Genomic DNA, 12,633 nt, shown 5'->3' with positions numbered 1-12,633 from the left:
CGGGTGCCAAGTATTGTATAGTACTTATCATTGAGTATACCAGCTGCTCAATCAAACCAAATGACCAGTAAAGAACTCTCAGGCAACCTGTCGCCGCTGTCCTTGTGACCCACTCTCGGATACCACTCTTGTTCCTTTTGGCAATCTTTCCGCCGTCAGAGGTGCTTTAAAGATGAAGCGCAGAAGAGAATCAACCAGTTTGGGTTCCCACCACCATCATGTCAATTAGCCAATATTCAGACTCTGCGTCGCTCCCAGTGTCCAAGGAGCACGTGGAGCACGTGGATCATTGTGAAGACATTGATCCTGACGCAGAATTCGGTGGCCTAGAGGCACGTAAGGAACTGGAGCGCAAACTCTTGTGGAAACTTGACCTTCGCATGTCAATCCTGGTACTTATCTATATCCTCAATTATGTGAGTGACATTGCATCAATGCATCTTGTCTCCGTCTCATTTTTGTCCTAGGTCGATAGAAATAATGCTGGGTACGCCCTTTCATGCATTCCTGACGTGTCGTTCACGAAACAAAAAGTGCCGCGCGCTCCCGAGGGCTCGTCGCCGACCTTCATCTCACTGATCAACAGTTTGCGACGTTGTTGTCTATTCTCTATGTCGGATACATCATCATGCAAATCCCCTCTAACATGTTTCTTAACTTCACCGGCAAGCCGTCGCTTTATTTGCCTGCTTGTATGGCCGTTTGGGGTATGATATCGGCATTGACTGGAATTACGACCAAGTATGACGCATTATCTATGTCTGACGAACAACTGACCGCAGTCATTTGTGATAGTTTTACCGGAGCCGTCTTAACGCGTTTCTTTCTTGGATTCGTAGAAGCAGCGTTTTTCCCTGGTGCACTATTTCTAATTTCGAAGTGGTTCGTGGGCTATCGGTCTTATCAGCGGACAGCCTCACATCTAATTTGCAGGTACAAGAGAACAGAGATAGGTTTCAGAACAGCAATTCTCTACTGGTAAGGGCGCCAATCTGCTGGTGGAAAGATCTTTCCATTAACAGGGAATTTGCAGCGGAAACATCATTAGCAATGCCTTTGGAGCGCTTATTGCATCGGGTATTCTCGGTGGCATGAACAATGTCCTCGGACACGCCGCATGGAGGTAATTTCAATCAAGTTGTTTTTGCCGAGGGATGGGGTCTGAATCTGGCTTTTGAGGTGGCTTTTCTACCTCGAAGGAGGTCTGACTGTCTTTGTTGCAATCTGTGCAATCTTTATTTTGCCAGACTTTCCGTCAACGACGAAGTGGCTTTCTGACGATGAGCGTCGACTTGCATTGAGGCGTATGGAGGAGGATGCTGGTGTCGGCGATCAGAAAGAAACTGAGCAGGGCGGCCGCGCTCATGGCCTTTACCTCGCTGTAACCGACTGGAAGGTGTGGTGGTTCGCGATGGCAGTGAATGCACAGGTCATATCATTGTCCTTCAATGCGTACTTCCCCACTCTCAGTGCGACGCTTGGGTACAACCCAACAGTAACACTGCTCCTTGTTGCCCCTCCGTTCATCTTTGCAGTCATTGTCACATTCTGTTTGTGCAGGTGAGCTTCTATGACATGATCTAGGAACTAGTAATGAAGAACTCCCAGGCACTCTGATTACAAGCAAGAACGCTTCTACCACATTATTAGTTCATGGATTGCCGGTATTATCGGGTTCATTATTGCAATAAGCACCATGAACACTGCAGCGCGATATGTGTCCCTGTAAGCGCAGGATCTCGATTTGAGGCGGCTCGCTGATGGTAGCCAGGTTCCTCATGGCGCAGTCATATGCAGGACTCGTTGTGATGCTCGCATGGATGAATAACTCATTCCCTCGACCGCCGTCAAAGCGTGCGGTATGCGTGGCGATCATCAACGGATTTTCGCAACTCGGAAACGTTGCAGGGTCGTGAGTGCAATCCACCAATCAGCGTGGTAGGAATTTATTAATGAAGCCGATTGCAGGTACATTTGGCCTTTGACTTGGGGCCCTACCTACCGAAACTCCTATGGCATCTGCATTGCCGGTAGCGGTACCGCGATTATAATGGCCTGGGTTTTCAAGCAGCATCTGAAGTCATTGAACGAGGAGCTGGAACGTGAAGAGCAGGAGAAGGGGATCAAGGAAAAGGGATTCAGGTACCTTCTGTGATTGATCGCGCGGTGATCTACAACTTGTAGCCGACTCGGACGCGATATGCAATTGCCATGACTTGTACTGTGGATATTATGAGCCTTGAGGAACAATCGAATTGGAAACGTTGCTGCCTGCTGTCGGATGGCCCATGATACGCTAATAGCGGAAGGAGGTAGTCGTGCAGCTAAAAAAACCGGCTGTGATTGGTGTGAATAATTTGACAGACGAATGTTGTTGACAGTGGGAGATCAAAAGGTTCGATAAGGGAAGCTAAGGTTGCCAACGTTGGGTAATTGGATGGAACCGAATCAACCGATAAACTGATTTTGTGAGGTCACGCGTTTGGTTGCGCGCTGGCAGCTTAGCATCAGCACCTGAACCCAGTACTTCCACCTTCCTCACAACATCGCAGTAAACCTCGCTTAAGTCTTGTTTCGCGAGTTCGACTTCACTAGCTCGTTAATTCGAGTTCGTGTAAGCTGCAATGAACTCTCTAACTTACATCTCACGTCAATTCGATGTATTCGCATCACCTCGAACTCCTCCGTCAACTCCCGTGGATGATAAGACATCCTTTCTTCGCAGGGCACCGTCTGCTCGCAGAGGATCAGATTCTGGTGCTTCTTTCAGGCGCACGAATTCGAAGTCGCTCCAGCAGCCTCATGGCTCAGACTCGCAAGGCCCACCAAAACCGAAGCGCTCATATTCCTCTCCTTCAGGTTTCTTACCCATACCAATTCTGAGGCCATTTCCTCCTCCGCCTCCAACAGAGGCTGCCATACATCTGAAGTCCAGGTTCAGAGTAAGAAGTGCTCTCAGACGGCTGTTTCTTGTTCGCGCTTTTGTTCTCGTATGGAACACCCTCTGCGCTACATGGGCGCAATTGACCCCAGGAGAGATCGAAAGCAAGGAGAAAGAGGGTCTGGCAGACGAACATCCTGAAAAACCCCTGGACGAGCCTACTGATGTATTGTTACCTGAAACACAACCGCCACTGCCATCAATTCCTTCCCCATCATCCCCACATATTCCATCTCACGTCCTTCAAGTTATCTTCTCCCAGCCAGATATTGCCACTTTACCCACACCGCCGCCTTCCCCAGGTCCTTCGCTTCCATCCCATCCACAATCGCCCAGAATTCCTCCAACTACCGTAACCGATACCGCATCGAGATCCCCGACACCCATTTTGACCACCACGCACAAGACCCCGTTCCATTTGCCAAAGACTCTCGTTCTTGATCTCGATGAAACTCTCATACATTCGACGTCCAAACCAATCGGACATTCGTCCAGTGGCTCCGGACTTCTCGGTTTCGGGCGCAGGAACAAGGGACACACAGTCGAAGTAGTCCTGGGCGGCCGGAGCACCCTTTATCATGTATACAAGAGACCGTTTGTCGACTACTTCCTTCGCAAGGTTAGTCGCGCGCTACCGTTGTCAATCTATCAGAGCCTGACTAGCGGTTGCCAGGTTTCTACTTGGTACACACTCGTTGTCTTCACTGCTTCCATGCAAGAGTATGCCGACCCAGTCATTGACTGGTTAGACGCTGGACGTGGCATTCTTGCGCGCCGTTTATTCCGAGAGGCAAGTCTTGTGATTTTCTTTACGAAATCCATCTCCTCACCACGCTGTCAAACTTGTTCAGTCTTGCACCCAACTTCCTAATGGATCTTATATCAAGGATCTGTCTGTGGTAGAACAAGATCTCTCTCGTGTCTGTCTGATCGATAACTCGCCGGTTAGCTACCGTGGCAATGAAGGTACGCACACTTTTACCTTCACAATTCCCAATCTGAGTGTGCTCTCGCAACAGCGAATGGTATACCCATAGAGGGATGGACGCATGACCCACTCGACGAGGCCCTACTCGATTTATTGCCCATCCTGGATTCGCTGCGTTTCACCGGAGATGTACGGAGGGTATTGGGCATTCGCGGGTTCTCATCATAATATTCCTTTAACACCCATCCTCAACTGACTCTTACCTCATGGTCTCACATCGCCGCACCCATCATCCTGCATGTCACAATTAGCATTTTGCACGCACGTCTTGCTGCATATCAAGCTCATAACTTAGTACAGGCAGTTTCGTTACATAATTTAATACTGCTTATCCTGTACACTATCTCAATTTCACAAGAACACGACGAGCCGTCAGCAGGGAAATCCTAAACAATCATCTGTTGCAAGAAGCTATTATGAGGAGGGGCTTGGATATATGTATAAAGTCAGATCTGAGACCCAGTGAACGGATCGACCAGGATGCGGTAAGAGAAAGGGGAGTCGAGATATCACATGGCTAGTGCAGCCTGTAGTTCCCTCAACTGAGCCTCCTCGTCTTCCTCCACTGCTTTGGCTGCGCAAGAGGTTAGCTGATGACAGGAAGTTGACATGGAACATCTCACGTCGCTCTTCCACCCGACGAGCTCCTGCAGGAATGTGCAAAGGAACATGCTCTGCTCCAGCGAGGCGTTCGTCGAGTGTCTCTTGCTCAAGCTCCGCGAGCTCTGCCTTGAGGTCATCCTAATCAAATCATAAGCACAAAAGCATTCATAAGATCATGAAATAAACGCACCTCGTCTGCCTCTGTGCCAGTAGGATATGATATAGCCTCTGCAATTTCATTAGCAATCTCTCTCTGTTCCGTGATCTTGCTCATGGTCGAGTCGACCTTATCCATAGTCCTACGGGAATCAAGGTCACCACCATACGTGCGATCAGCACAGTAAGGAGAATAACACACATGTTACCATGGATCGACGCAAGTACGTCTGAAGCCTTCTTCATAGCAGCCATCGTCTCCGCATTCAGATTCGCAGACTCTAGTGTGTTGATTTGTAGTTCCAGCTGCAAGCGTTGACCCGCCAATCGATCCATCTCAGATTCATTCGCCTTCTTCCGCCGCAGAGCCTGCGTGGCCACTGTGCATCGTGTATGTAGACGGTGAGTTTCGACGGCAGAGTGGAGGACGTACCAGCCTTGTTTGAAACAGCATTCGCCTTCGCTTTCTTGAGTTCCTCGTCAATCTTCTTCTGTAGATGCTCCTCCTTCTTCTCTATCATCTGTAGTTGCTGCCTTAGCCCAACGATGGCGTCTCGCGCTGCTTGTTTCGTGTCTCGTCTCCCTCCAAAGTAAGACATAATCCCAGCCATCATGGTTTAAGTACAAAAGCAGATCAAAGCAAAGGAGATGCGCGCAGGACAAAGGGCTGGCCAAGTGCTGTACTGCCGCAGCGGGCTAGAAGCTCTGACGCTAAGTGCTGATAACTGAATAAGGCAACTCGCCGCTTCATCGCGCTTTTAGTCATTCGGTCACAAGTGACAATCTAAGTATCCAAAATGTTGAATTGTATGGTAGTTGAGTCCAGAAATGTCTAGATATGCAAAGGCCGACGTGTGGCAATTAAATGATCGATATATCGCGCCCCTGCGTCTAATGCACTAGATCACTGACTCTTCTTGTCTTCCTCGCTGCAGACACATCAATATGGATAGGACATATACGTATGAGAATCTCACCTTTCGTCGTCGCTGCGATCGTCCGAAGCGCCTTGACCGCTGATCACGCGCCATGCAACGCGACAAATCATCCAGAACCAGATGATTTGAATGAACTTGAAGAACTTATCAGATGCGTACATTGACGTGAAGGCTGACACTCACCTGTAGTGCTACCAGCAGGTAGACAAAGGTATTGTAAGTCCGCTCAGAGTAATAATGTCCCAATTCTGGCACCCAGCCAACGGTGATCAACCGCGGGCCATCGAACCAGGCCGACTTTATGACGATGACGAAGAGAACGTGACGTGCCACGAACCATGATGTAAGGAACCAAGTAAAAGTGATATCGCAAAGGGTATATAAACCAATGTACCGGAACATTTTGGCGATCTATGCGGGGGTGACCAGATGAGTTTGCATCATTAAAGAGCGGAGAGTGCAACTTACTGGGAGAAAGATATCATTCCAGTCCATCAATACCATGATGAGGCATCCAATACGGGTGAAATTGCAGAAGTAGCTCATGACCATAAGGAAAATGGTGAGGACGTGGTGGGTCATCATTTGCACATGGTCTTTCCTTCGGGCCTCGGCATTGAGAATGAGGATTTGATGGAGGTAGAAGGCGGTCTGGGTAAGATAGTAAAACTTCAGTGGTCCAGCAAGGGGACTATGAGGGTAATTCGACCATAACTCCGTCGGGTTTAGGGCTTGGGTAGGAAGGTTTCGGTGAACGTACTGAAAATAAGATTAGCGATGCCACGTCAGCTGGGTGAAACCACGTACAAAGCCAAATGACCATTGGAGTGTGTAGTAGATGGCCGACCAGCCTTGCTCTGCGAACCTCAGAACGCTGCGATGAATTTTGCGAGCATCCCGAGCAGACATTACGCTTTTTGGCTTAGAATCACCATTGGCATGCCCAGCATGACCGTTTCCATTCATGACGCCATTTTTGTTGCCATTCTGTTGGATGTGCTGGGACTTAGATCGCTCCCAAGCGCGGGTGAGCTTCCACCTAGCGAAAGGCTCCATTACAAATATGCGGACTACGTCGCGCAGAACAGCCATGATAGCAATGCAGGTTATTATGAAGCAGCCATCTAGCACCCCGGTTTTGTAGTACGTGGAATGGTGGAATGAGTCGGGGTTGAGGGGGGGAGGAGTTGGATAAGAGAGTGAAACGAATGGAACGATGTAAGATGGTAGCCACTGAAGGGCATTATGGCTGTTCATCGGAGGACGCGTCGAAGGAGGTTAGCAGAAGGTCGTCAAAAATTTCATGAACAGGGTGAGCAACGTGCGAGGGTGCGTTTGGTGCCTGTTTGTTATGTCTTACGTTTGAGGAGACAAAACGCGACTGAACCCTTGTCAAAGTTCTTGCGAAGATGCTGGACGTGTCCTAGACCGTGTTAGCAGGAATCTGAAGACTTGAGAACTAAAATGAGTTCTAATATAAGTCTAAATCGCGTTCCCTACACTCAACAAGTCGTGAGAATATCATACCTTTCTAGGATAACAACTATCATCCATCCTCGCGACTTGACCTATTAGACTTGCAATAATCATGTCCTCTCAACCAATTCCAACACTCTACATCAACAATCTCAATGACAAAATCAACAAGGATGAAATGCGCACCCAGCTATATGCACTTTTCACCACATTCGGCAAGGTTATAGATGTCATCGCGTCCAAAGGTCCAAAGATGAGGGGTCAGGCATTCCTCGTCTTCACCGATTTGGCATCCGCAACTACCGCCATGAGAGCATGTGAGGGTATGGTGTTTTATGACAAGCCAATGGTAAGCTTAAAACTGCCTTTCCAAGAGACGACACAACTGAATTCACGTATGCAGCGCATCACCTACGCGAAATCGAAATCATACGCTACTTCGCGAAGGGAAGATCCCACCTTTGTCGCTCCAACATCTGTTCATGCAAACCAGGATCTCGCCATGCTTCCAAAAGTCACCGTTTCGTCTACTGATAAGCGCCGGCGCGATGAGGACATGGCAGATGGGCAACCTAAACCCAAACGTGAAAAGTCAGAGGACGATAGTGATGGTGAAGAAATGGAGATTGATGAAGATGAGGAGCCCGCTCCACAACTCAAACCTCTAGGTACGTCATGACATCAACAATGTTCTCATGATTTCAATCATTCTATTCAAAGCCACCATTCCGCCGCCTACACAACAGCCGTCTGCAAGATTGTTTTGTACGAATCTCCCTCAAGAGGTTACAGACGATGTGCTTTCTGTACTATTCCAACAGTGTGTATTCATTCCCTTTTTCATCCAAGTCATCCACAAATGTTACCGATAGGTACAAAGGTTTCCAATCAACACATGTCGCTCAATCACCAACTCCAAATGCTGCTGGTGCAAGCGTAAAGATGGCGCAAGTTTTCTTCGACTCCCCAGAACTTGCATCAACCGCAAAAGACGCCTTAGATGGCTTCACACTAAAAAAGGGCTGGAAGATGTCTGTAGCCTATATTTGATACGATACAGTTGTAGGTCGTACCCGCGAGATCTGTACTAATTTTTAATATTCTCTTACATCGCCTCAGTTGAGATAGATTCATACTGCAAGGTACGAGAAATGCTGAGGGACACCGTTTTCAGGACAATTCTGCTTCTACCAGTAGCACACTATTTCTGCAAGGCCTTGAGAATTGTTTCTCCAATCGGATAAGCTGAAGCCGGATTTTGCCCTGTAATCAGGTTGCCAGCGACGACGACCTTGGGCTGGAATAATAGTGGATGAGTCAACATCCGACCAACTCAAGCAAGATATTTACCCCCCAAGGTTCTGCTGCTTTCTCGTATTTGCCCCCAAGGCTGGAGATCTTGTCTTCCAACGAGAAGGGCAGATCCTATGTCCATAACAAGTCTGCAAAAGTATCAAACACTGGCTAATTGATGCTCACCTTCACTTTGTCGATCTGCTCCTCTTCAACATTCGAGAAGCCGGTGACAGGTTTGCCAGCAAAGATAGATTTTCCAGACTCGTCAGTTACACCAACAAGGGCACTGTAGCACAGCGTCAGTATCATTCATGACAGCAGTTGTTATAGTATAGCTGACGCTGGTCCGTGACAAACAGCGGCGACCAATTTTCCAGCACGGTAGAACTGAGAGGATCAGAAACCGTCAGCGGCGCATCATACAAGGAAGATTAACAGATGTACTTCAGATGCAAGCTTGATATTGACGGGATCCACTGCCAGATCCAAGACAGGGCCGTGACCCCCTACATAGAAAACCGCATCATAATCATCAGGCTTAACCTCAGAGAGCTTTTTAGCGGTCGAGAGCTTCTTCTGGACCACAGGATCTTCAAGGAATTTGCCTATGTCGTCCGGGAACGTCTGAAGGCAGGATTTCAGTAATGACTAATAACTAACCTACTCTTGAACTGAACGCTCACCTGGACGCTGTATTCATCCACAGGTGGATTAGGACCCGCAGGAGAAACAAAATCGATAGTGAAATGGGGTGCGAGGACGTAGTAAGGATGAGCAGCTTCAGGAAGATACCATCCCTGATCAAATGCGATTAGGGATTGATGTCGCATCGACGAGTGCAAGGCTCCACTTACCGTGCTGGCACCTGTCAATGTGCGGTTCGCAGACGTAAAAACAAAGAGGATGCGTTTTGTCATGGTGTTCAGTGAGTGAGATGGTGTGTGATTTCATGGCCACTGTGGTCTTTAAATATCTTTGAAAGTTCGGCCACACACGCTAGGCTACCCCCTGAAACGGGACTCCTGTAGTGGAGCGGGATCTTTGGTGACCATGAATTTACAATTGAATCATTAGGGACTCAACTTGTCGATCAACACTGCAGTACATGTGCATCAACCTGGAACATTGGGATGCACAGATTCCAGAGCAAGTAGGTCAAGCTTGAGAAAAGCCTTGGCTTGTAATGTTGATAAGATAAGATAAAACATGGTTATGTAAATATTACCGACCGCGCGGCGCGAACCTCATATTTCAAGCGGCGAATGTGCACAGGCCCATCCGGTCTTCGGCACCTTTGCGAGCGGGATATAGCATCATTGAACAAGTACTGTAGATCTGCGGTCATCGGCGGCATGTCTTCGTTCTTCGGACTGTCAGTAGTCCTTCCAACCACAAGACCATGAACTAACGCGTCAGCCTTTGCTTCCAGCGGCAAGACTCGCACATTCAAACCTCGAAAGGACGTCCCCGAAGGCACCAAACAGTATCAACTGCGAAAGTATGCAGAAGCAACCTTGGTAAAGTACACTGGTCAGTACTAATGCCAGGATAACATCGAACTTTCAAATGCAATCCAGGGTTCTGGCAATCTGAGGATGGCTGTCCGGCTGCCTGAAGGTGAAGATACAAATGAATGGCTCGCTGTTCATGGTGCGGACCATTTACGCTCGTCCACAACGCGTCGTCGTATTCACATGAACAGCGGTTGATTTCTTTAACCACTTGAATATGTTGTACGGCACTGTCACCGAGTTCTGCACGCCGCAGGAGGTATGACACCGCTGATTACTTGCCGCTTGATCTGAAGTGTCCGCTGGCTTTAGTGTCCCATAATGTCCGCTGGTCCGCGGTGAGCCTCTGTCTGTGGCATATATATATCACAAACTTACTGTAATCCGGTAGCTACGAGTACCTCTGGGAAGATGGTATCAAATATAAGAGACCCACGAAGCTGCCCGCTCCCGAATATGTAGATGCATTGATGAACTGGGCTCAGAACATTCTCGACGATGAAACTGTATTCCCCAACAAGATTGGTATGCACCGCATGATGAATTTACTCCGCGGTGGTAGTTGACGAAACGTTAGGCGTGCCATTCCCCCGAAATTTTCGCGAAACAGTGCGCACGATCGTACGCCGATTGTTCCGCGTATACGCGCATATATACAGCAACCACTTTGACCAAATTTGTGCACTTGGTATCGAAGGTATGTCATCTGGTTTTGCTGTTGACTTCCCTTATGACAGCTTAACGAAATATTCCAGCTCATCTGAACACTAGTTATCGGCATTTCTTTCTATTCATAAATGAGGTGATTCCAATCTTCTCCACGACTGCCCGGTGTCACTTAATTATAAACCTGCTAGTTTGACCTCGTGGACAAGAAAGAGTTAGCACCCCTGGATGAGCTCAATGACGCCATTCTTGCCGAGGACAAGTCCCGATGACCGAGTCCTATGTTTAGCGATTCATTGTACAAGGTTGCATACCTATCTCACTGCCTTTACCCCGATCTGTCCCCAAGTTTCGAATCGTGATGTTATTACCCATCGGTTATGCTATGCGTGTGTGGGCCACATGGAGTACAAAGTTAAACTCGTGGAGTCGTGAGTGGAAACAGAGGATACTATTTACGGAAGGAGGGGCTGCTAATGAGTACAGGTCGTGTATGATGGACTCGAGGCAGACTGTTCACCAGAGTGAACAATTCCAGTTGATATACAGGAAGTAAGCAGTGTGTTACACAATTAATGCAGTGAAATGAAAGGGATAAGTGATACAGTCTTTTGAAAGAATGAAGAATGAGGACTGAAGAAGTGCGTGCGCGCATTTCCTGGGGTATGTTCGTCCAGGGTGGGAGATATCTCTTCCGCATGATGTCGTTTCACAATTTAGATAGTCCTCTGCAGTTCCGATATCAGCGGGAAGGTACGAGACCCTGTACAGTGTGCGTACCTTGACTGCCGACCATTGTATAATTAACGTCCTCAGCCGATCTCGAAGTGTTTTTCGACAGAGATCGCATGATAGCTGATCACCTAAAGGTGCCAAAGCAGACTCAATCGCGTTTGTGGACAAGTCTGGATTTAACTACAATTAAAATAGTGTTGTTGATCAGGTATGAAACATACCTGGTCTGACATCCCAAGCGAGGTATGCAGAAGCAAGAGCCCAGGCTCTTGTGAGCCTCTTCTGCTCGGTGAAGTCGCAGTCATTGGTGGGGGCGTGTGGGTGAGGTGGTGGTAGGAGGAGACGTTTCAAAGCGTCTGCGCGGCCAAAGTGGAGAAAAAATAGTCGTTTCAAATAGATAGCGCCAATTCTGTCAGCCATCTCATCTGTCAAGGACGCCAGGGAGAAGGAGAGCAAGTGAGATGACGTTGGAACGGCGAGGTCATAGAGATCGTGTGAAGCAGCCAGCGTATAGAGTTCCAAGGGGTAAAGAGGAGCATGCGAGAGAAGCAGCGAATGCAGGGCAGTAGTAGGGCCAATATGGCGCTTGACAGAAACTCCATAAGTTGCTAGCGCTGACAATGCTTCTGAAAGGGACTCGAATGAAGGGGAATAATGGGAACATGCCATGTCGTATACGGCGTGAAGTACGATATTGAGAATGGTGGAAGATTCCGGGACCATCAAGACTGGGCCTAATTGTCCAGCTGTCGCTTTGGACGAAGGTGGTAGCAGACCGTCAAAATTATTTTCAGAAACCCCGAGCAGAACCTGTGTGTGGACATAAAAGAATACAGAGTCGGACGACAGAAGCACAACATCTGGTGGGTGTGAGTGGATGTGTGCTCCGGGAAAGAATGTCGTGGAAACAGAGACAAGTGTATCTTCTTCGGCTGGGGGATCAACCGGAGACGAGGTAAACGAATCCTTTACAAGTCATAGTGGTCAATACCCGCCTGACATCATCCTTGCAGTCAAAACTACGCACGGGAGGTGTTGGCACCTGCACAGGTACCGCCGAATGTGAGCGTTCCGCGACGGGCCTTTCAGGTACATGAGAAAATTCCATCTCCAAAGGCTCTGAAACGAACTGCAAGACGAAGTCCCAGTCTGTGTTCTCCGTGCAAGTACTCATAACTGCCTCAGGTGATCAAACTGGATGCAGGGATTTGAAAGGGGATGAATTAAAATAATGGTGGTCAAATGCCGATATTAGTACAGTACGCGGGCGATGGCGAGCTCGTATAAAGTATGAAGAGAAAGGGGGGCTGCAGTTCGGGAATT

General features: G+C 48.3%; 8 protein-coding genes across 8 annotated transcripts; 4 read left to right on the top strand and 4 right to left on the bottom strand.

Moving 5' to 3' along the window:
* Window positions 1-21: 21 nt before the first annotated feature.
* DEU56DRAFT_154269 (MFS general substrate transporter) lies at window positions 22-2,484 on the top strand. The gene is made up of 10 exons (XM_041344801.1): window positions 22-416; window positions 468-487; window positions 535-741; window positions 796-882; window positions 934-978; window positions 1,034-1,123; window positions 1,180-1,560; window positions 1,609-1,725; window positions 1,772-1,912; window positions 1,969-2,484. The coding sequence occupies exons 1-10, from the start codon at window positions 219-221 to the stop codon at window positions 2,153-2,155; spliced, it is 1,473 nt and encodes a 490-aa protein (XP_041211613.1). The 5' UTR covers window positions 22-218; the 3' UTR covers window positions 2,156-2,484.
* Window position 2,485: 1 nt separating this feature from the next.
* DEU56DRAFT_154270 (NIF-domain-containing protein) lies at window positions 2,486-4,268 on the top strand. Its single transcript, XM_041344802.1, has 4 exons — window positions 2,486-3,560; window positions 3,615-3,731; window positions 3,793-3,907; window positions 3,961-4,268. Exons 1-4 carry the CDS (start codon window positions 2,625-2,627, stop codon window positions 4,095-4,097), a joined length of 1,305 nt encoding a protein of 434 aa, XP_041211612.1. The 5' UTR covers window positions 2,486-2,624; the 3' UTR covers window positions 4,098-4,268.
* On the bottom strand, window positions 4,154-5,432 carry DEU56DRAFT_154264 (Snf7-domain-containing protein). Its single transcript, XM_041344800.1, has 5 exons — window positions 5,122-5,432; window positions 4,891-5,068; window positions 4,723-4,831; window positions 4,553-4,670; window positions 4,154-4,503 (listed from the first exon to the last, which is right to left on the bottom strand). The coding sequence occupies exons 1-5, from the start codon at window positions 5,300-5,302 to the stop codon at window positions 4,439-4,441; spliced, it is 651 nt and encodes a 216-aa protein (XP_041211611.1). The 5' UTR covers window positions 5,303-5,432; the 3' UTR covers window positions 4,154-4,438.
* Window positions 5,420-7,085, bottom strand: DEU56DRAFT_786329 (TLC domain-containing protein). Its single transcript, XM_041352364.1, has 5 exons — window positions 6,434-7,085; window positions 6,095-6,385; window positions 5,810-6,037; window positions 5,666-5,760; window positions 5,420-5,617 (listed from the first exon to the last, which is right to left on the bottom strand). Exons 1-5 carry the CDS (start codon window positions 6,881-6,883, stop codon window positions 5,593-5,595), a joined length of 1,089 nt encoding a protein of 362 aa, XP_041211610.1. The 5' UTR covers window positions 6,884-7,085; the 3' UTR covers window positions 5,420-5,592.
* A 129-nt stretch (window positions 7,086-7,214) lies between these two features.
* DEU56DRAFT_731401 (uncharacterized protein) lies at window positions 7,215-8,152 on the top strand (the record flags this gene model as incomplete). The annotated part of the gene is made up of 4 exons (XM_041348212.1): window positions 7,215-7,451; window positions 7,506-7,770; window positions 7,823-7,922; window positions 7,975-8,152. 4 exons carry the CDS (start codon window positions 7,215-7,217, stop codon window positions 8,150-8,152), a joined length of 780 nt encoding a protein of 259 aa, XP_041211609.1.
* DEU56DRAFT_154378 (class I glutamine amidotransferase-like protein) lies at window positions 7,978-9,401 on the bottom strand. The gene is made up of 7 exons (XM_041344803.1): window positions 9,253-9,401; window positions 9,082-9,195; window positions 8,843-9,022; window positions 8,739-8,785; window positions 8,582-8,684; window positions 8,453-8,527; window positions 7,978-8,399 (listed from the first exon to the last, which is right to left on the bottom strand). The coding sequence occupies exons 1-7, from the start codon at window positions 9,313-9,315 to the stop codon at window positions 8,304-8,306; spliced, it is 678 nt and encodes a 225-aa protein (XP_041211608.1). The 5' UTR covers window positions 9,316-9,401; the 3' UTR covers window positions 7,978-8,303.
* Window positions 9,402-9,685: 284 nt separating this feature from the next.
* On the top strand, window positions 9,686-10,847 carry DEU56DRAFT_971452 (Mob1/phocein; the record flags this gene model as incomplete). Its single annotated transcript, XM_041359456.1, has 9 exons — window positions 9,686-9,770; window positions 9,828-9,915; window positions 9,976-10,048; window positions 10,101-10,168; window positions 10,222-10,247; window positions 10,301-10,434; window positions 10,487-10,606; window positions 10,665-10,711; window positions 10,767-10,847. Exons 1-9 carry the CDS (start codon window positions 9,751-9,753, stop codon window positions 10,845-10,847), a joined length of 657 nt encoding a protein of 218 aa, XP_041211607.1. The 5' UTR covers window positions 9,686-9,750.
* Window positions 10,848-10,990: 143 nt separating this feature from the next.
* DEU56DRAFT_154178 (uncharacterized protein) lies at window positions 10,991-12,633 on the bottom strand. The gene is made up of 4 exons (XM_041344798.1): window positions 12,338-12,633; window positions 11,532-12,276; window positions 11,356-11,480; window positions 10,991-11,303 (listed from the first exon to the last, which is right to left on the bottom strand). Exons 1-4 carry the CDS (start codon window positions 12,482-12,484, stop codon window positions 11,292-11,294), a joined length of 1,029 nt encoding a protein of 342 aa, XP_041211606.1. The 5' UTR covers window positions 12,485-12,633; the 3' UTR covers window positions 10,991-11,291.

The sequence above is a fragment of the Suillus clintonianus genome (assembly GCF_016758775.1).
Source record: "Suillus clintonianus strain FC179 chromosome Unknown DEU56scaffold_15, whole genome shotgun sequence".
In the NCBI taxonomy this organism is placed as follows: Eukaryota; Fungi; Basidiomycota; class Agaricomycetes; order Boletales; family Suillaceae; genus Suillus; species Suillus clintonianus.
Note: the sequence above shows the minus strand (reverse complement) of the source record. Positions and strands in the feature narration are given on the sequence as shown.